This window comes from Solanum stenotomum, chromosome 4 (genome assembly GCF_019186545.1).
Source record: "Solanum stenotomum isolate F172 chromosome 4, ASM1918654v1, whole genome shotgun sequence".
Taxonomy (NCBI): domain Eukaryota; kingdom Viridiplantae; phylum Streptophyta; class Magnoliopsida; order Solanales; family Solanaceae; genus Solanum; species Solanum stenotomum.
In genome coordinates this window covers 14444731-14468091 of record NC_064285.1, presented here as the reverse complement: position 1 = coordinate 14468091, position 23361 = coordinate 14444731, and the positions used below count along the sequence as shown (strand labels likewise).

Sequence of the window (23361 nt, the reverse complement as noted above, 5' to 3'; positions counted from 1 at the left end):
TGATAAATCTTCTAAAGTTTCTTATAAGGATATTCCTTTTACATCCTAAATGGATTTCCATCCTAACGAAAGTTGATGATGGATGCACACGAGATAGATTTTAGTCCAAGTTCTCTGACAAGAAAATATATTCAAAATGAATTTTCAAGTTATAAATGGAACCGATTTAAAACTTGGTTTTTGACACTTATAGTGATGATGATCTAAATATTATTTCGCAAGAATTTTATGAAACTTGTGCCTTACATAATCATATTATGTTCTTTGTACCTTGGTTTAAAACCACCTATTTACCTTTATTCATCAACGTCCTTGAACGATCTTATAAGGATGAATTAGGTAATATTTTCAAAGCTATTTATCCCCCTCATGCATCATTTATTTTATCAAATAATACGGGTATTACTTTTACTGCCTTTCAAAAATTTGTTGAAGAAGATGTTGCAGCAGTCAGCATCAATGAGATTAACAATTTGATTTCTCAAAATAATTATTTAGGACTTTATGTTAAAGTCTTGGGTGAACATATTAGTTCTCTTGATAAAAAATTAGATGAACTAACTGCTTTGATAATTCAGATAAAAATGGATTTAAAACCTTCTGAGAAAGCTTCAACTTCAAAACAGCCCTCAGAACTTTCTACAAATGTGCAACGGCCCCCTGAGATTCAGGATTTCATTTTTAAACCTTTTTTTTTATTTAGAAGAACTTCTTAATAAAAAGTTTTCTGAATTTGGGGCAAAACCTATTGATTTAGCAGAAAATTTTGCTGACGAAATAGAAAAATCTTTTGATTTTAAAAATCAAGTTGATTTAGAAATTAATAAACTTCGCGGCTATCCCGAGAAGAATAGTGGTAATACGGGATTTGCTTATAAGCTCAGCATGCAGACTTATTATTATTCCAGACCAACCCCTGAAGATGTGTTGATAGAGGAGCGTGACTGGAACCAAACTAATACCTCTTATAGTGGTACTGAAATTTATGAATGAAATCTCGATGGCCTGACAGATAAACAGTTAACAATTCTTGTTCATAAAATGCTTATGTATGCAACTATCTGTAAAAGTGTTAGAAATACAGATAGGAATATTTGCAAAATGATAATTGCAGGTTTTACTGGATAACTCAAAGGCTGGTGGGATAACTACATTAGCGTTGAAGCTAAAGTTGTGGTTATAAACGCGACATTCGATACTGAAGGAGTTGATAATCTAGGAATGGCTCTAGTAAAAATTAGAGAAGACGATGTTTATACTTTAGTCTTGACCATTCTAGAATATTGTAATGGTAGATTTACCAATCAGTATGATATTGTTTGTTCCCTGTTAAATGGACTTCGATGTAGACAATTAGGATAATTTCGGTGGTATAAAGACACCTATTTGAGTCGGGTGATGGAACTACCCGAAAATGGTCTTGATCATTGGAAAGCTAAGTTTATAGACGTCTTGCCCCCTCTATTTGCTGAGAGAGTTAAAAAGACTCTTAGAACTCAGCAAGGAGTTATTCCATATCATACTTTTACTTATGGTAAGCTAATAGGAGCTTGCACTCAAGAAGGAATAAACACGTGCAACGAATTAAAACTTTCCAGACAGCTTAAGATTGATAAGCTTAGGGAGAGATCTCAGTTGGGAGACTTTTGTACCCAGTTCGGTTTACCAGATTCAGGTAAAGTTAAACAGACCAAACATAGAGATTCTAGCGATTCCAATCCTAATAAATCTTATACGAGAAAAAGATCTAGATGCAGATCTAGGGAAGAACGTGAGAAGCGGAGAGCTCATCGTAAATCTAATCGATTTACAAAGAGTATATCTAGGCGAGAATTCCCTAAGATCAAGTGCTACAAATGTGGTAAATTTGGACATATAGCACCCAATTTTAAGCTTGAAAGCTGAAGTCTTTGGATTTGGATGAAGAGGCTCATGATAAGATTTATAGCTTCTTGTACACCTCTGGTTCTGAGTCCGATTATGATTCTAATTCGAGTTCAGAAGAAGACATTGATTTGCCTGAGTCTTCTAATGATAAGCAGCCTGTTATAATGAATGCTTGCAGGTGGCATGGAGATATTTGCTCTTGTGAAAACGATAAATTTTATAAATTGCAATCTTAGTTTGAAGATTTAAATGTTAATACTATTACTTCTGATAATGTGATTGAACTTCTGAAAGAAGTTACTGATAATGATTTACGTGATAAAATTATTCAATTTGCTGTTAATAACAGTGCTAGTTCATCAAAACCGGTTGAAAAATCAAAAAATGATTTTGAATTTGAATACTCTGCATCGTATTCTTTGTCTGAAGTTAATACTAGACTTGCTAAACAACATGTGGTTATTCGAAATACTTCTTTTGATAATTTAAAAGGAGAAATTGAAAATTTGAAAAATGAGATTAAATCTCTTAAACAAAATCAAATGATTTGTGATCATCGTCTTACCCAAATCGAAACTACTACCAGCAAAGGTAAAACTGTTGTTAAAATTGCTAATAATACTCTTGAAAAATCTGTTAACTTTGATCCTAAAAAAGATACGATCTTAGGAATGATGCAAATTGTTACTGCTCATAAATGGTATGTTAAATGTACCATATTGATTAATAATACTTTCTCTATAATTGATATTACTATGATTGACAGTTGAGCTGATGTGAGTTGTATTTAGGAAGGTCTCGTTCCTACCAAATATTTTGAGAAAACTACTCATCTGGTCAAATCTGCTTCTGGACATGCTTTAGATATAAAGTATAAATTGCCTAATACGCGTATTTGCCAAAAAATGGTTTGCATTCCTCATGTCTTTTTCTTGGTTAAAAATCAGTTATACCCTCCGATTATATTAGGAACTCCGTTTATAAATGTTATTTATCCTTTCACCAGCATAACAGCTAAAGGTTTTTCTGCTACTTATAAAGACCGAGATAGTAGTTATACTTTTATCACTGATCCTATTTCTCGTGATATTAATGCTTTGATTAATATGAAACAAAAACATGTTGATTCTATACAACTTGAAATATTTAGCATGAATATATTTGATACTTTGAAATCAACCAAAGCACGAGAAAAGATTAAATTAATTTCTAAACAAATAGATGTTGATATTTGTGTTGACCATCCTAGTGCTTTTTGGAATCGAAAAAAGCATATCGTCACTCTTCCATACGAAGATAATTTCTCTGATAATGATATTCCAACAAAATCTCGTCCTTGCCAGATGAACACTGAATTAGTGGAATTCTGCAAAAAAAAAAATCATAGTCTGTTACAAAAGGGTTTGATAAAACCTTCGAAATCGCTTTGGTCTTGTACGACATTTTATGTTAATAATGCAGTCGCAAAGGAACGCGTCCTCCCCTGGTTAGTTATAAATTACAAACCTTTGAACAAATATTTAAAATAGATTAGGTGTCCTATTCCAAATAAAAAAGATTTATTATCAAGATTATATGACGCCAATATATTTTCTAAATTTGATTAGAATCAGGTTATTGGCAGATCCAAATATTTAAAGAGTACTCTTATAGAACTGATTTTAATGTCCCGTTTGGACAATACAAATGGAATGTTATGTCATTTGGTCTGAAAAACGCTCCATCTGAATTTCATAAAATTATGAATGATATTTTTAACCCATATTTGGATTTTATCATTGTTTATATTGATGATATTTTAGTTTATTCAAACACTCTTGAAATGCATATTAAACATTTGGACATTTTCAAGAAAATAGTTATACAAAATGGTTTGGTAATTTCTAAACCAAAAATGAGTTTATTCCAAACTGAAGTCCGGTTTTTAGGACATCCTATTTGCCATGGGAAGGTTACCCCTATTCAACGATCGATTGATTTTGCTTCAAAGTTTACAGATATTATTACAGATAGGACGCAATTGCAGAGATTTTTGGAAAGTTTTAAATTATATTTCCCCTTTTTACAAAAAAAAATATCTCGTGATTTAGCCCCTACATACGACAGGCTTAAAAAGGATCACAAAACACCTTGGACTAATAGTCACACTTAGTTGGTAAAGAATATTAAACGACGTGTTCAATCTTTGCCTTGTTTAACAATTGCTAACCCTGCTTGGCAGAAGATAGTCGAGACAGATGCGTCCAATATTGGATATGGAGGAATTTTGAAACAAATTAATCCTCATGAAAAACCGAATATTTCATTCGATTTCATTCCGGAAAATGGAGCGATGCTCAGAAGAAGTATACTACGGTGGCACATGAAATATTAACTATCGTTAAATGCGTATTGAAATTTCAAGATGACTTATACAACCAAAAGTTTTTAATAAAAACGGATGCACAATCTGTGAAATATATGTTCGATAAAGATTTCAAACATGATGCTTCAAAGTTGATATTCGCCAGGTGGCAAGCACAGTTAGCCCATTTTGATTTCGAATTCAATTATAAAAAAGGGAGTGATAACTCTCTTCCAGATTTCTTATCTAGAGAATATTTTTCACAATGAGTTTTCTAAATTCGTTCTTTACCGATAAAACATTAGTTACCATATTAAAGGTGGTTCCTCTCAACCGCGATGTACAAGAGATTATCCTGTGGAAAATCATTGATAGCATGATGATGGATATCTTCACTGTTCATAACTTTAAAGAAATCATCGATTTTAACGATGAAAATTACTACTATTAGAATTATTATGATTTTTACGATCTTTACAATGATTAAAACAAAATGTTTTGTTTGTAGGATGGACCCTCCTTGGGTTACTAAGGGATGAAGCAAGGGACATATCCCTAGAGGAAGGGGAAGATCATTCCCCAGATCATCATCAGGAATTCCATACGGGTCCTCATCGAACTCCCCAATTTTACAACGAGGAGGCATGAGTTTGATAAACTCTAAAGTATCTCAAAAGGCAACATCATCTTCCATTCATCAAAAAGATATCCCAGAAGGTAGTCCGTTATATGCATAACTACATGCATATTTGTCACAGAAGCAAAGTGATACTTTTGCCTCTATTGCTAAAGACGATATTGATGATATTAGATCGTATGAATGAGTAACAAAGAAAGAAATGATATTTCTTCTCAAAAACTCTGATATTCAGAGGAAAGAAGAACCCTGAAAGATATTCCAGCGATATTTACTTAACGGATTATACATCCCGGATGAGTCATACAAAACCCGCTCGTATTATGAGACCATTTTGATGAACACGGAGATTACAACACCAGCGAAAACGTTTATAACTTCTCCAAAATGATTATAAAACTGATTATATCAATAGAAGATTGGGGTATATCCTCGATAAAAGAAAGGCAGATCAGCCTGAACAAAGTCCCTACTAGCTTCACTTATTGGTTAACGCGTTCAGTAAAGTCCTCTACTATAATAATGAGAGGCATAAACATACTTGATTCATTACTATTTGTGCAAAGATATTTGCTGACCCGATCCCTAATTGGTTCTTGAACTGGTGGTCATACCATGCTCCAACGGCAAAGATTTTGCCTTATCCCTTTTTAAAATTATACAACAACTGGGTTAAGGTTTCACAAAACCTTAATGATTTATAACACTTAGGTCATATTTGTTATATGGAACAAATTGAACAAATTTATTTCTTCATAGAATTCTCGATTTCATGGATCCATAAATGGACTCCAGAAGTAGGTTTTACCGAAGAACAAATTCCGTGTTTATATTGGACTTATTGTAATAATTTCTGGAATAAATTAATGAAGAAGGATCTCAAGACTAAATCATTATATGGTCAAGAATTGTTGGCCTCTATTGCTCAAAAAATCCAAGATTATGGTACTATGCCTCACAAAGGAATAGTTGCTGACAACTCCGTCAAGCATATTGCTAGGAGAATTTCCATTCAAGATGGAAATAAAGAAGAAATGATAAAATAGTATTTGGAAGAAGTCAAAATGAATCTACTTCTCAATATCACTCATTATGAAAAATCAGACACCTCGATGAGGAGTGAAACGAGTGATGATGTCGCATATGATGCTCAAGAGACCCAGCCTTGTGAATCGGAAAAAACCGTGTCAGAAGATATGTTGTCTAAAGCGGAAGATTTCCTTAGAGAATTGAAAAAGAAGGATAAGATGTAAAGATAATATAAGGTTATCTTATCAAGAAGGCATCTATCAACAATAGATATACTGTTATTCAACAGTAAATACACTATTTAGGGAACAGATGGGACCCAGTACTACTGTACAGAGATTCCCCTTGTTTTATTTTCTTTCTATAAATAAGCTTGTCTTTCATTTCTTTAAGAGCAGGTTTCAGAAACCCTCTCTCTTGTAAAGAACTCTCTCTCTTTTATTGTAGTTTGTGAGCTTCCCGGAGACTTACCGGAGTTATAATAAAACATAGTTCTCATATAGGCCCTGGTGTTGACCACAAGGTACTTTCTTTTATTCTTCCTAGCACTTACTTTCTCTACTTCTCCGATCTAAGTTGTGACTATGTCCGGCTAAAGAATTATATCTATGTCGGATAACTAACTTCTCTTTTACGTCTACCATGAAAGATCAAGACTTTATCTAAATATGCATAAATTTATATATGGTTTCTTGACTTGGTTCCAAGATGGTGGTANCATAGTCTGTTACAAAAGGGTTTGATAAAACCTTCGAAATCGCCTTGGTCTTGTACGGCATTTTATGTTAATAATGCAGCCAAAAAGGAACGCGTCCTCCCCTGGTTAGTTATAAATTACAAACCTTTGAACAAATATTTAAAATGGATTAGGTGTCCTATTCCAAATAAAAAAGATTTATTATCAAGATTATATGAAGCCAATATATTTTCTAAATTTGATTCGAATCAGGTTATTGGCAGATCCAAATGATTATAAAACTGATTATATCAATAGAAGATTGGGGTATATCCTTGATAAAAGAAAGGCAGATCAGCCTGAACAAAGTCCCTACTAGCTTCACTTATTGGGATTATATTAACGCGTTCAGTAAAGTCCTCTACTATAATAATGAGAGGCATAAACATACTTTGTTCATTACTATTTGTGCAAAGATATTTGCTGACCCAATCCCTAATTGGTTCTTGAACTGGTGGTCATACCATGCTCCAACGGCAAAGATTTTGCCTTACCCCTTTTTAAAATTATACAACAACTGGGTTAAGGTTTCACAAAACCTTAATGATTTATAACACTTAGGTCATATTTGTTATATAGAACAAATTGAACAAATTTATTTCTTCATAGAATTCTCGATTTCATGGATCCATAAATTGACTCTAGAAGTAGGTTTTACCGAAGAACAAATTATGTGTTTATATTGGACTTATTGTAATAATTTCTGGGATAAATTAATGAAGAAGGGTCTTAAGACTAAATCATTATATGGTCAAGAATTGTTGGCCTCTATTGCTCAAAAAATCCAAGATTATGGTACTATGCCTCACAAAGGAATAGTTGTTGACAACTCCGTCAAGCATATTGCTAGGAGAATTTCCATTCAAGATGGAAATAAAGAAGAAATGATAAAATAGTATTTGGAAGAAGTCAAAATGAATCTACTTCTCAATATAACTCACTATGAAAAATCAGACACCTCGATTAGAAGTGAAACGAGTGATGATGTCGCAGATGATGCTCAAGAGGCCCAGACTTGTGAATCGGAAAAAATCGTGTCAGAAGATATGTTGTCTAAAGCGGAAGATTTCCTTAGAGAATTGAAGGATAAGATGTAAAGATAATATAAGGTTATCTTATCAAGAAGGCATCTATCAATAATAGATATACTGTTATTCAACAGTAGATACACTATTTAGGGGACAGATGGGACCCAGTACTACTGTACAGAGATTCCCCTTGTTTTATTTTCTTTCTATAAATAAGCTTTTCTATCATTTCTTTAAGAGCAGGTTTCAGAAACCCTCTCTCTTGTAAAGAACTCTCTCTCTTTTATTGTAATTTGTGAGCTTCCCGGAGACTTACCGGAGTTATAATAAAACATAGTTCTCATATAGGCCCTGGTGTTGGCCACAAGGTACTTTCTTTTATTCTTCCTAGCTCTTACTTTCTCTACTTCTCCGATCTAAGCCGTGACTATGTCCGGCTAAAGAATTATATCTATGTCGGATAACTAACTTCTCTTTTACGTCTACCATGAAAGATCTAGACTTTATCTAAATATGTATAAATTTATATATAGTTTCTTGACTTGGTTCCGAGATGGTGGTACAGTCAGATTCAATACAACATGTTAGTGGCTTTGTCTTAGTGACTTCGTCTAGCCAGTTGTGGTCTCAGCCCGATAAGGAGTAAAAAAGGGTGCCTTATACCCAGTTAGAACTGCTAGACACATGGGTTCACTAACAATATGTATTTGAATCTTGACAGACCCTTTGCTTGGGTAAAAAGATCAGATCATTCCATACAGTCATCAAACTATATAAAAATTTGTATGTATTTCTATTTGAATTTATTCCTTGAATTCGGATGTTAACAAGCTAGATTGAAGATGACCGTGCGAACTACCGCCCGTCTTCCGCGCGGTCATCGTCAAGCTAGCTTGATAACATCCAAATTCAAGGAATAAATTCGAAAAGAAATACATACAATTTTAATATAGTTTGATGACTGTATGGAAGGATCTGATCCTTTTACCCAAGCAAAGGGTCTGTCGAGATCAAATACGTATTGTTAGTGAGCCCATATGTCTAGCAGTTCTAACCGGGTATAAGGCGCCCTTTTTAACTCATTATCGGGCTGAGACCACGGCTGGCTAGACGGAGTCACTAAGACAAAGCCACTAACATGTTGTATTGAATCTGACTATACCACCATCTCGGAACCAAGTCAAGAAATCATATATAAATATATGCATATTTAGATAAAGTCTAGATCTTTTATTGTAGACGTAAGAGAGAAGTTAGTTATCTGACATAGTTATAGTTCTTTAGCCGGACATAGTCACGGCTTAGATCGGAGAAGTAGAGAAAGTAAGAGATAGGAAGAATATAAGAAAGTATTTTGTGGCTAACACCAGGGCCTATATGAGAACTATGTTTTATTATAACTCCGGTAAGTCTCCTGCAAGCTCACAAATTACAATAAAAGAGAGAGAGTTCTTTACAAGAGAGAGGGTTTCTGAAATCTGCTCTTAAAGAAATGAAAGACAAGCATATTTATACAAAGAAAATAAAACAAGGGGCATCTTTGTACAGTAGTATTGGGTCCCATCTGTCCCCTAAACAGTGTATCTATTGTTGAATAACAGTATATCTATTGTTGATAAATGCCTTCTTGATAAGATAACCTTGTCTTATCTTTACATCTTATCCTTCTTTTTCAATTCTCTAAGGAAATCTTCCGCTTTAGACAACATATCTTCTGACACGATTTTCTCCGATTCACAGGACTTGGCCTCTTGAGCATCATCTGCGACATCATCACTCGTTTCACTCCTAATCGAGGTGTCTGATTTTTCATAGTGAGTTATATTGAGAAGTAGATTCTTTCTGACTTCTTCCAACTACTCTTTTATTATTTCTTCTTTATTTCCATCTTGAATGGAAATTCTCCTAGCAATATGCTTGACGGAGTTGTCAGTAACTATTCCTTTGTGAGGCATAGTACCATAATCTTGGATTCTTTTAGCAATAGAGTCCAAAAATTCTTGACCATATAATGATTTAGTCTTGGGATCCTTCTTCATTAATTTATCCTAGAAATTATTATAATAAGTCTGGAATTTGTTCTTCGGTAAAACCTACTTCTGGAGTCCATTTATGGATCCATGGAATCGAGAATTCTATGAAGAAATAAATTTGTTCAATTTGTTCCATATAAAAAATATGATCTGAGTGGTATAAATCATTAAGGTCTGGTGAAACCTTCACCAAGTTCTTGTATAATTTTAAAAAGGGATCAGGCAAAATCTTTGTCGTTGGACCGTGGTATGACCACCAGTTCAAGAACTAATTAGGGATCGGGTCAGCAAATATCTTTGCACAAACCTTAATGAAGCAAGTATGTTTATGCCTCTCATTATTATAGTAGAGGACTTTACTGAACGCGTTAATATAATCCCAATAAGTGAAGCTAGTAGGGACTTTGTTCAGGCTGATCTGCCTTTCTTTCATCGAGGATATACGCCAATCTTCTATTGATATAATTTGTTTTATAATCATTTTGGAGAAGTTATAAACGTTTTCGCTGGTGTTGTAACCTGAGAAGTGCTGAAATTCAACACTATCCGTGTTCATCAAGATGGTATCGTAATACGAGCGGATTTTGTATGACTTACCTGGGAAGTATAATCCATTAAGTAAATATCGCTGGAATATCTTCCAAGGTTCTTCTTTCCTCTTAATTTCAGAGTTTTCGAGAAAAAATATCATTTCTTTCTTTGCTACTCTTTCATAAGATCTAATATCATCAATATCGTCTTTAGTAATAGAGGCAAAAGTATCACTTTGCTTCTGTGACAAATATGCCTGTAGTTCTGCATATAACGGACTACCTTCTAGGATTTCTTCCAGATGTACGGATAATGATGACGCCTTTTGAGATACTTTAGAGTTTATCAAACTCATGTCTCCTCGTTGTAAAATCGGGGAGTTCGATGAGGACCCATATGAAGATCCTGATGATGATCCGGGGAATGATCTTTCCCTTCCTCTAGGGATATGTCGCTTGCTTCTTCGCTTAGTAATCCAAGGAGGGTCCATCCTACAAACAAATTATTTTGTTTTAATCATTGTAAAGATCATAAAAATTATAATATTTCTGATAGTAGTAATTTTCATCGTTAAAATCGATGATTTCTTCAAAGTTATGAACAGTGAAGATATCCATCATCATGCTATCAATGATTTTTCACAGGATAATCTCCTATGCATCGCGGTTGAGAGGAACCACCTTTAATATGGTAGCGAATGTTTTATCGGTAAAGAACAGATTTAGAAAACTCATTGTGAAAGATATTCTCTAGATAAGAAATCTGGAAGAGAGTTATCACTCCCTTTTTTATAATTGATTTCAAAATCAAAAGGGGCTAACTGTGCTTGCCACCTGGCAAATATCAACTTTGAAGCATCATGTTTGAAATCTTTATCGAACATATATTTCACAAATTTTGCATCCATTTTTATTAAAAACTTTTGGTTGTATAGGTCATCTTGAAATTTCAATACGCATTTAACGATGGTTAACATTTCATGTGTCACCATAGCATACTTCTTTTGAGCATCGCTCCATTTTCCGGTATGAAATTGAATTAAATATTCGATTTTATCATGAGGATTAATTTGTTTCAAAATTTCTCCATATCCAATATTGGACGCATATGTCTCTACTATCTTCTGCCAAGCAGAGTTAGCAAGAGTTAAACAAGGCAAAGATTGAACACGATGTTTAATATTCTTTACCAACTCAGTGTGACTATTAGTCCAAGGTGTTTTGTGATCCTTTTTCAGCCTGTCGTATAAAGGGGATAAATCACGAGATAATTTTTTGAAAAAAGGGGAAATATAATTTAAACTTCTCAAGAATCTCTGCAATTGCGTCCTATCTGTAATAATATCAGGAAACTTTGAAGCAAAATCAATCGATCGTTGAATAGGGGTAACCTTCCCCTGGCAAATAAGATGTCCTAAAAACTGGACTTCAATTTGGAATAAACTCATTTTTGGTTTAGAAATTACCAAACCATTTTGTATAACTATTTTCTTGAAAATGTCCAAATGTTTAATATGCATTTCAAGAGTCTTTGAATAAACTAAAATATCATCAATATAAACAATGATAAAATCCAAATATGAGTTAAAAATATCATTCATAATTTTCTGAAATTCAGAAGGAGCGTTTTTCAGACCAAATGGCATAACATTCCATTCGTATTGTCCAAACGGGAAATTAAAGCAGTTGTATAAGAGTGCTCTTTAAATATTTGGATTTTCCAATAACCTGATTTTAAATCAAATTTAGAAAATATATTGGCGTCATATAATCTTGATAATAAATCATTTTTATTTGGAATAGAATACCTAATCCATTTTAAATATTTGTTCAAAGATTTGTAATTTATAACTAACCTGGAGACGACGCGTTCCTTTTCGGCTGCATTATTAACATAAAATGTCGTACAAGACCAAGGTGATTTCGAAGGTTTTATCAAACCCTTTTGTAACAGACTATGAATTTCTTTTTTGCAGAATTCCACTAATTCAGCGTTCATCTGGCAAGGACGGGATTTTGTAGGAATATCATCCTCAGAGAAATTATCTTCGTATGAAAGAGTGACGATATGCTTTTTTCGATTCCAAAAAGCACTAGGATGGTCAGCACAAATATCAACATCTATTTGTTTAGAAATTAATTTAATCTTTTCTCGTACTTTGGTTGATTTCAAAGTATGAAATATATTCATGCTAAATATTTCAAGTTGTAAAGAATCAACATGTTTTTGTTTCATATTAATCAAAGCATTAATATCACAAGAAATAGGATCAGTGATAAAAGTATAACTAATATCTCGGTCTTTATAAGTAACAGAAAAACCTTTAGTAGTTATGCTGGTGAAAGGATAAATAGCATTTATAAACGGGGTTCCAAGTATAATCGAAGGGTATAACTGATTTTTAACCAAGAAAAAGAAATGCGGAATGCAAACTTTATTTTGGCAAATACGCGTATTAGGCAATTTATACTTTATATCTAAAGCATGTCCAGAAGCAGATTTGACCATATGAGTAGTTTTTTCAAAATATTTGGTAGGTACGAGACCTGATTACAACTCACATCAGCTCCACTGTCAATCATAGCAATATCAGTTATAGAGAAAGTATTATCAAGCAATATGATATATTTAACATACCATTTACGAGCAGTAACAATTTGCATCAATTCTAAGAACATATCTTTTTTAGGATCAAAGTTAACAGATTTTTCAAGAGTATTATTAGCATTTTCAACAACAATTTTACCTTAGCTATAGTAGTTTCGATTTGGGTAAGACGATGATCACAAATCATTTGATTTTGTTTAAGAGAGTCAATCTCATTTTTCAAATTTTCAATTTCTCCTTTTAAATCATTAAAAGAAGTATTTCGAATAACCACAGGCTGTTTAGCAAGTCTAGTATTAACTTCAGACAAAGAATACGGTGCAGAGTATTCAAATTCAAAATCATTTTTTGATTTCTCAATCAGTTTTGACGAACTAGCATTGTTATTAACAGCAAATTGAATAATTTTATCACGTAAATCATTATCAACAACTTCTTTTAGAAGTTCAATCACATTATCAAAAGTAATAGTATTAACATTTAAATCTTCAAACTGAGATTGCAATTTATAAAATTCATCATTTTCACAAGAGCAAATATCTTCATGACACCTGCAAGCATTCATAGTAACAGGCTGCTTATCATTAGAAGACTCAGGCAAATCAATGTCTTCTTCTGAACTCGAATCAGAATCATAATCGGACTCATAACCAGATGTGTACAAGAAGCTATAAATCTTATCATGAACCTCTTCATCCAGATCCAAAGACTTGAGCTTTTCAAGCTTACAATTGGGTGTTATATGTCCAAATTTAGCACATTTGTAGCACTTGATCTTAGCGAGTTCTCGCCTAGATCTATTCTTTGTAAATCGATTATATTTACGATGAGCTCTTTGCTCCTCACGTTCTTCCCTAGATCTGCGTCTAGATCTTTTTCTCCTATAAGATTTATCAGGAGTGGAATCGCTTGAATCTCTATGTCTGGTCTGCTTAACTTTACCTGAATCCGGTAAATTGAACTGGGTACAAAAGTCTCCCAACTGAGATCTCTCCCTAAGCTTATCAATCTTAAGTTGTCTGGAAAGCTATAATTCATTGCACATGTTTATTCCTTCTTGAGTGCAAGCTCCTATTAGCTTACCATAAGTAAAAGTATGATATGGAATAACTTATTGCTGAGTTCTAAGAGTCTTTTTAACTCTCTCAGCAAATAGAGGGGGCAAGCCATCTATAAACTTAGCTTTCCAATAATCAAGACCATTTTCAGGTAGTTCCATCACCCGACTCAAATAGGTGTCTTTATACCACCGAAATTCTAGGTGTCTTTATACCACCGAAATTCTCCTAAATGTCTACATCGAAGGCCATTTAACAGGGAACGGACAATCTCATACTGATTGGTAAATCTACCATTAAAATGTTCTAGAATGGTCAAGACTAAAGTATAAACAACGTCTTCTCTTTTTTTTTACTAGAGTCATTCCTAGATTATCAACACCTTCAGTATCGGAGGTCGCGTTTATAACCACAGCTTTAGCTTCAACGCTAATGTAGTTATCCCACCAGCCACTGAGTTGGCCAGTAAAACCTGCAATTATCATTTTGCAAATATTCTTATCTGTATTTCTAACACTTTTACAGATAGTTGCATACATAAGCAGTCTATGAACAAGAATGGTTAATTGTCTATCAGTCAGGCCGTCGAGATTCCATTCATAAATTTCAGTACCACTATAAGAGGTATTAGTCTGGTTCCAGTCACGCTCCTCTATCAACACATCTTCAGGGGTTGGTCTGGAATAATAATAAGTCTGCATGCTGAGCTTATAAGCAAATCCCGTATTACCACTATTCTTCTTGGGATAGCCGCGAAGTTTATTAATTTCTAAATCAACTTGATTTTTAAAATCAAAAGATTTTTCTATTTCGTCAGCAAAATTTTCTGCTAAATCAATAGGTTTTGCCCCAAATTCAGAAAACTTTTTATTAAGAAGTTCTTCTAAATCAAAAAGAGGTTTAAAAATGAAATTCTGAATCTCAGAGGGCCGTTGCACATTTGTAGAAAGTTCTGAGGGTTGTTTTGAAGTAGAAGCTTTCTCAGAAGGTTTTAAATCCATTTTTATCTGAATTATCAAAGCAGTTAGTTCATCTATTTTTTTATCAAGAGAACTAATATGTTCACCCAAGACTTTAACATAAAGTCCTAAATAATTATTTTGAGAAATCAAATTGTTAATCTCATTGATGCTGACTGCCGCAATATCTTCTTCAACAAATTTTTGAAAGGCAATAAAAGTAATACCTGTATTATTTGGTAAAATAAACGATGCCTGAGGGGGATAAATAGCTTTGACAATATTACTTGATTCATCCTTATAAGATCGTTCAAGGACTTTGATGAATAAAGGTAAATAGGTGGTTATAAACCAAGGTACAAAGAACATAATATGATTATGTAAGGCACAAGTTTCATAAAATTCTTGCGAAATATTATTTAGATCATCAACACTATAAGTGTCAAAAAACCAAATTAATAATATTAATAAATATCAAATTTTGTATAGAATATATTGTAATCCTTACCAAATTTGGAGAGTAGTTTTCTAAAATTAGTTGACTTAACTAAGGTTATGATATTTGCTAATATAATATAATCTTGACCTTTAAACTTTAAATATGACACATGTCTCTAATCTAGATGTGCACTTGACGAAATGGAGAGAAGGGGTAATGAAGGGGAGCCAGATCCACTGAGAAGGATGGATCACCTAATTTTTTTTGTCTTTACTGAAATTTAAACTTGAGACCTCATGTTTCTTGGCTCATGTAATTGAGCGCTAAACTATACCCTTAGGTACTTCAATCATGAATTGTTAGTGCACTTGTTATTGCTATAATTATCAAACAAATAATTTTTTCATCAATTACTTGTGAAAAAATTAGTGCACTTGCTTTAGTTTCTAATTAAAATGATTCCAAAATGAAAAATATGAAAGATCGCTAGTTATTAAAATGTTTTGGTAGAATCAATTCACCATACATAGATCATATTCGAAAACAAGAAAAAGATGATTAAAGGGAAATTAATCATATGTAAGGCAAAACCATTCATCTTAGTGAAATCATTTTAACATTCTTTCGAGGATCTAGTCTAGACATTATAAGAGTTTTTAACATTGTACGGACAAAATAAATAAATAGCATAAGAAGGCAGACACAATATTCATTCAGCTCCACTCCACTCATTCTCTTTATTTTCCCAAATTCCTACTTGGATGGAATAGCCACAATTAAAAATTAAGGTTGAAATTTAATTATCTAAAGCAAGGTCCTAACTATGATTAAAATAACAAATAACTATTCCTTTATTTACACTACAAAAAGTTGTCAATCCAACAATTTTATCTGAAAATTATCTCATTCACATATATATTTCAAAAATTCACTCTTTTCCATTTTTATTACCAGCTCTTTGTCACCTCCTCTTGTGTTTGGATTAAAACTCTATAAAAAAACTTCTTTCCAATAATACTCTTAGATTATTATGTAATTGGTCAAGATAGATAACTACCGAACAATATTATTTTTTTATGGCCTAACAATATTAATTTCTCTTAAAATTCCATTGCTAGTATTATATAACTCAAGCGGGTTACATACATACATCGGTACTTAAAACTTACGAGTTACAAAAATGTTTTTGGATTTCCTATCCTTCTCTTTTTTTTTTATTACTCCTAATTATATTCTGTAATACGATTGTATTAAATAATTCAATTAACTCTTTTTATCAAATTCACGGATGAGTGGAGTTATAATTTTGAATCAGAATCAAATTTTCCAACGTTAATAATTACTATGCATGAATTAAGTATATATGTTTTATCACGGGTAATTTTTGCACTATTTATTTTTTTGCTCTACTCATATATGGATCGTATTTTTGCACAAATTTTACAAAATGCTAATTTTAGGGAGAGCTTATTCTACTTTTGTTGTCAATAGAGATTTTCTCATATTTATTGCTATTACACATTAAAATCAAATTTAAATCATTTAAACCCGTTTGGACCCAAGAATACTTGGGAAAAACTTGAGAAGTGATGTTTGGTTACATAAATTGGCAAAAATATTTGCCTAGAATCCCAAGTTTCCAAATACTAGAAAAAACTAGTTTTGGGGAATTTTAAAAAATTTAAAAATTACCTCAAATTTTTATATTTTATAAAAATACCCATAATATTTATCTACTATATCTATCTATCACTACTAATAACACCAGCCATATTAAACATATCTATCTAGTAAATAAAAAATGAATGTGATATCATTTGCAAGACTACGGGGAAAGTGAAAGAGAACCTATGTGATTAATGTATTTTCCTTGCATATATTATTATTTTATTATTATCAATTATATGTTATAACATTATTTTTTTAACGGAACATATTCACTATAATGGATAATACAAATTTATGCTTATTTTAGGGAGAGTTTATTCTTAACTTTTGTTGTCAATAGAGATTTTCTCATATTTATTGCTATTGCACATTATAATCAAATTTAAATAATTTCAAAGGACCCCAACTTTTTGAGTTGGTGTGTAAGACATTGATGCAAATTAAATGACTTTAGTAGTTTGTTGGTGGGAAAAAATATCCCCACTGCAGTAAAATTATAAATTATATTATGGTGGGGTTTAATTTCTAGTCAAAAGAGAGAAATTTTAATTCATGATGGCAGGGGGAATTACATAAAATTGTTATACTATAGTTCAAGAGTAACAAATTAAAGGCTTTCATCACACACCCCTTCCCTTTTCTGATTCCACGTCACTGATGCGAATAGAAGCATTTTCCATAACCTGATTAAAAACAAAAGCAAGATATATAGGTCAAAGCAAAGAAAAATATAATTCTGATTAACTATTGATCAAAATAAAATGATGGAAAATGTTTTATTCATAAACTAATGAATTTAGAATGCTCTCTACAATTTTCACAATATAAAAATAGTTAGCAAATACTTTTATTTAGATATAATACATAAACGTATTATTTAAGTTGGTCTCATTTGATATTTATACACTCTAATTTTGATTGTGCACAAGTAGACACATATGTCTTACGTGACAATTTATGTTCTATGTGTATTATTCCTATGTAGGACGTATGTGTACATTTGTTCAACTTTTTATACAAGTTTCAATATGTACCTGTGTAAACCCAAAATTGGAGGTATAGTAATGGGGTTCATGCCAAACAAGGTCAAGTATTATTTAGGCATAATACATAAATGTACCCTTTAACTTGACCACATTTTACATTTATGCCCTTCAACTTTGGTATGTACAAGTAGACACTTAAACTTGTATAAAGTTGAACAAAATAGACACACGTCCTACATGGCATCCTACATGATAATTTGTGTCCTACGTGTATTATGCCACATAAGACTCATGTGTCTTCTTTTTCAACTTTATACAAATTTATGTGTCTACTTGTGTACAACCAAAATTGAAGGGCATAAATATAAAATATTGCCAAATTAATGACATGTCTTATAGTACCAAGAAACCTTTGCCACTTTGCTTATAAATTGACAAATGTCTTCCTGGATTTTGACTACAAATTCTAACCAAAAACAAAACTATTATAAACTTACAAATACGAAATCCTAATCATTTTGAGTTTTCTACTCCAACCTTAATTATTCTAATTAAATTCCAACAATAAACTAAATGTGTATATATATGTACATTAAGAAACAAGCAATACCAAATATATATATATACTTACTTGGATCACTGAATGTAACAAGACCAGTTCCTTTGAAATCACAGTTCCAATAATTCCGCCCATGCATCTGATAATACGCGTTCATCACGTAGGATGCATGGGCGTAAACTTTATCAGGTTGAAAACAGTCCCCATTTTCATCTATCTCTCTACAGTCCACGCCCCCAGGCCCACAACAGAAATCAAGCACAGCCTGTATTACCTTCTCATCTGCATGCGGCTTAGCCACACACCAGACTGAAGGTCCACGACTTCTTAACAAAGACGACTCTATTTTCCCTCCAAATTTCTCATTACTACAAAATTCACAACTCAAATCCACATCATAAACCTTCGTTCCATCACCGTTGAAAATCCCAAAATTCCTCTCACTAATTCCTCCTTGTTTCTTGTTTTCGTTGAATAACGCAAACACAAAAACATCGATTCGATCTTTAGGGCTCATCGGAGTACCTTTATTCGACTGAGCACGTTCAATTAATCTAGTATTATAAGTTCTAGCATTTTCAATAGTCGCAGCTGCATCTCCTTTCGATGGCCATCCTGACTCTGATACCACTATTTGAATAGTCCGATTCCCAAATCCCAATGCATTGATTGCTGATCTAATAGCATCAATTTGTGCATCTAGCATGTTATTGTATACGTAACCTTTAGGGTCACGTACCCCAGACGCGTTACCCAGTAACGCGTATTCTAAATTAACCATACTGGGATTGTCCCGGTAAGCAAAATATGGATAAGCATTAATCATGAAAGGGGAATTTGTATCAGCTAAAAGCGCGACAATAGAAGTCATAACAGGAAGGAGAGTGGTAGCAAATGTAGACGAAGATGGTGGAAATGAAGAAGCAAGAACAGCCATGCTATGCGGTGTAGACACTTTAATTTTGCGGTCTAATCCGCGTGATAGTAAAACTGAATGCAGATTTTGCATTGCTTGGAGTAATGCGTTATGATCTAATAATTGATCGTCGGTTAAATACTCATTTCCAACGGCAATGGTGACGATGGAAGTGGAAGGAATGAAAGGTAATATACGAGTAACGAACCACTTATCCGCATTGGATTGAGTTGCGCTTAAGTTTCTGATGTGGGAATTTTCAACAGCAACAATGAGATCAATGCCAGTGTTGGAAAAAGCTTCAAGGATTTCAGGATTGGTATCGTAGATCTTAACTTTGTCGAATATTGTGGATTGAAGTAGCTGAGCTACTTTTTTCGGTGAAGGGAGGTTGTTTCCGATAGTTCCATAGTTTATTCCGACACCATAAACATTGTAGCTAATAAGAGGGAGGAGAATGAATAGGGGCAACACAAGACTACAAAACAGAGACATGCTAGAGGTTGGAGTGGAAAGGAGTGTAGTTTAATTATGTATGGGGAAATCTTGTACTTCTATCCCCCTATGTGACATAAATTCAAACATAAAGATTTTTAAATTACAATAACTAATATCTTAAAATGATTAAAAATAAAATACAAATGCAAATATTTTAGTTAAAAAAAATAAATTAGTTGATTCTCAAAATAAATAAATTAAAATGGAGAAAGTAATAAAATTACATGATTGCCATGCATCAAATGATATGGTGCAGTGGATAAAATTGTTTTTTTCTTAACCAGATGTCTCGAATTCGAGCCATGAGTATTACAAAACCTTTGATAAGAAACGTCTTTTCCCAAAATGAAATCTTATAACGTGCGAACTCAAATATAATCGATCCAAACCCCGTATCCGTCCCCGATGAAATCTGCCTTCATTCAAAACTAACTCACTCTAAAGAAAGGAGAGCATTTAAATGCAGGTATCAAACATTGAGTTAAAAACTAAAATATTTTTTAAAAAAATCTATTACATGATTAATATCTCTACTGTACGTGTCATATGGTCTAGTGAAATTAAGTCAAAGTAGTGGGTCATCTTTTATTTCAAAAATGTGTAATTTGTCAAAAGTGGTGGATCATCTTGTGTTGAAAAGTAGTTACACAATTATGAGTCTCCTAGGAGGTAATCCGGATGAATTTGAAATCCTGCAGCTGCAAAAACAAAAATGTCAAAAAAGGGTGCTTCATAAAGTTGATCGCGTTTTGATTACATTGAAACCCGTGCAGCATTCTGCATCCAGCTAGCTAGTTGAAGTGACGACGGAATCTATTATTTACAAGGTATATCCCGGCCAAGCTCCTCGACTCCGGGATTGGCGGGTCATAGACGGTTCCAGGAAGGCGTCACCTGAAATTAGCTGGTATCGAGCCTCTCCCGGCCGGGATAGTGAGGATTTACAAACTTATAATTGCAAATCATATGAGTATACATAAAATTATATTAAAAAAATATTTATTATTATATATTTGATATGACCAATTGGCCTAAATATTTTTATAAAAAAACTAATTAAAAACATAAAAATTGTAAAATTTCTCATAAACAAAAGTCTTGGATTCTAGTGTATTATGCTATGAGAATAAGGATTTATAGATTTCCAAACTTTTTCTTTTAAGAAAAGAATAATCAAATATGGAACATAATTATATTATTATTTTTAGAAAAATAAAAGCAATTATGATAATGTTTTGATTTTTGTTAAGAAAAAAAGTAAAATATAATAAGAAAATCAGGGAAAAATCCAAACAGATTCGATCCAAAGTATAGTTGATTATGACAATATTTTGACGAAAATAGTTTTAGGTTTCAACTTTTGACGAAGATAACAAATGCAGAAACGTTAACAATCGATAATTTATCGTGAATATCCTTCTTAACTGGAGCCTCAAAACCGTTGCAATGATACCGACCGTGGATAGGTTTTAGACGGAGTGTTCGAAGATAAAACTTACTATTTGTCGACTCACTTTCCTTTTTGGAGTCCGGAGCCTACAAGACAAAAGAATTGATCAAAATTTCCAAAAAGACAATAAAAATAAATTGAGAATAAAAAAAACAATATTTAAACGGTAGGATAAACGGCGTGTAAGAATGCGCAAGGCGCGCCTCCCATGCGCCTTACAAGGCGCGAGCTTACAAGACGCAGGTCTGTTGTGCCTTGTAAGGCGCATGGGGAGGTGCGTCCTATTAATAAAAAAATAAAATTTCATTGCATGTATATTTTTGTTTTCCTGTGTGACTATTGTTTTCATCAGCTGATTGAGTCTAAACATACTGGAGTGGCTGATGAATTTGGCTTTAGTAGGCCTATCACGTCATATATTTATATCTGTATGTATAATGAAATTGATTACAAATTTAAAATGTTAATGAGATGTTAAGCATAAGTGGCTGATTCTAATATTCTTTTAAATTTACGGATTAGGCATCACAAAAAAGTGTGAAGACCAACCTAATCAATTTATCATGGGATTAGTCTTCTTGACAATTATTCAGCATATTAATGTATACATTTCCATGCTTTGCACCTTATCAACTTCATTTTAATCAACTTTTTTGCTTCAGAATTATCGCTATCATGATCAGTTCATACGGAAATTAAAAAGGAAATTGGGTCATTCTTTTAAACGGAGGGAGTATATATCAACTCCTTCCATTCATTCCGTCCAAAAAGAAGTACTATATATTTTTATATTTAAGAATAATTCAATTTTAAACTTCTCATATTACCTTGTATGACAACACAAAAACATTTAGTAGCAATAAATTTTTCTTTTAGCAGCAATATTTAACGGTAATTGAAATCAATGACATTACATTTAAAGTTGCTAAAACCTTTAGCGGCCAACATTATATAAAGTGTTAGTTTTAATATACTTTTATTTTACTATTGCCACTAAATATGATATAGCTGCAAATCGCAATTATAAATCCTTTATTTATTATGTATATTGGCTTGGAATAATTAAATAGTGTGTCCAAATATGCGCAATATAAATATTTTCTAGTAATGCCTAAATTCGTGTATAATATTATTGTCTTTTGAACTTCTTTTGTGAAGTTGAGTAATTGAACAAGCAAAACTCAGATAACAAATGAAGGAAGATTTCCATTAACATGAAACTCTAATTACAACTGAATGAATGTTCTGCTATACAATGCTATTCGTCTCAATGAACTAACTCCTATATATACAAGATAATCAGCTCACTAACTGTCTAACAACTTGCTAACTAACTTAATTAACAGCCAATCATTAATTGGCAGTTGTATACTTTATTAACTGCTCAGCATCCTCCCTCAAGCTAGGTGTATGAAAAATATTCTTCATTCCTAGCTTGGTAAGTAGATATGTATGTTGTGCACAAGTAAGTCCCTTTGTAAGTAGGTATGCAGGTTGCTCTGCTGCATTAAGGTATGTTGGCTGAACCAATCCTTGTTGAACCTTCTCCCTAATGAAGTGACAATTAATGTCAATATGCTTAGTCCGTTCATGAAATACTGGATTTGCACCAATCTGTATTGTTGATTTATTGTCTCTATGTATAGGAATAGGTAAATCAACTTGTATTCCCAGCTCTTTGAAAATCCCCACTAGCTATACTATTTCTGCAACTGTTGAGGCTAGGCTCTTGTATTCAGCTAAACTCCTTGAGATAGTGTCTTGCTTCTTAGATTTTCAGGTGATTAATGAACTCTCATATGTAACCTGTTATGGACTTCCTATTGTTTGGACATAATGCCCAATATACATCACAATAAGCCATCAATTGATTTCCAACATTAGCTGCCATGAATATCCCCAGACCTGGTGACTGTTTTACATACCTAACCACTCTCATTACTGCCTCCATGTGAGATGTCTTGGAACTGTACATAAATTGGCTCAGAAGTTGCAC

At 32.8% G+C, this 23361-nt stretch overlaps 1 protein-coding gene and 1 pseudogene across 1 annotated transcript; both read right to left on the bottom strand.

Annotated features, from left to right (window-relative positions):
- Positions 1–3165: 3165 nt before the first annotated feature.
- Positions 3166–14891, bottom strand: LOC125861288 (uncharacterized; annotated as a pseudogene).
- A 2587-nt stretch (positions 14892–17478) lies between these two features.
- Positions 17479–19970, bottom strand: LOC125863259 (glucan endo-1,3-beta-glucosidase 12-like). The gene is made up of 2 exons (XM_049543444.1): positions 18574–19970; positions 17479–17639 (listed from the first exon to the last, which is right to left on the bottom strand). The coding sequence occupies exons 1-2, from the start codon at positions 19910–19912 to the stop codon at positions 17608–17610; spliced, it is 1371 nt and encodes a 456-aa protein (XP_049399401.1). The 5' UTR covers positions 19913–19970; the 3' UTR covers positions 17479–17607.
- Between the last annotated feature and the right edge of the window lie 3391 nt (positions 19971–23361).

Bases quoted from the DNA above. Each gene is read 5' to 3' on its own strand.
- LOC125863259 (XM_049543444.1), bottom strand. From the start codon at position 19,912: ATGTCTCTGTTTTGTAGTCTTGTGTTGCCCCTATTCATTCTCCTCCCT. The intron at 17,640-18,573 runs GTAAGTATATAT...GTTTTTAATCAG, and splicing joins TGTTACATTCAGTGATCCAA to GTTATGGAAAATGCTTCTAT.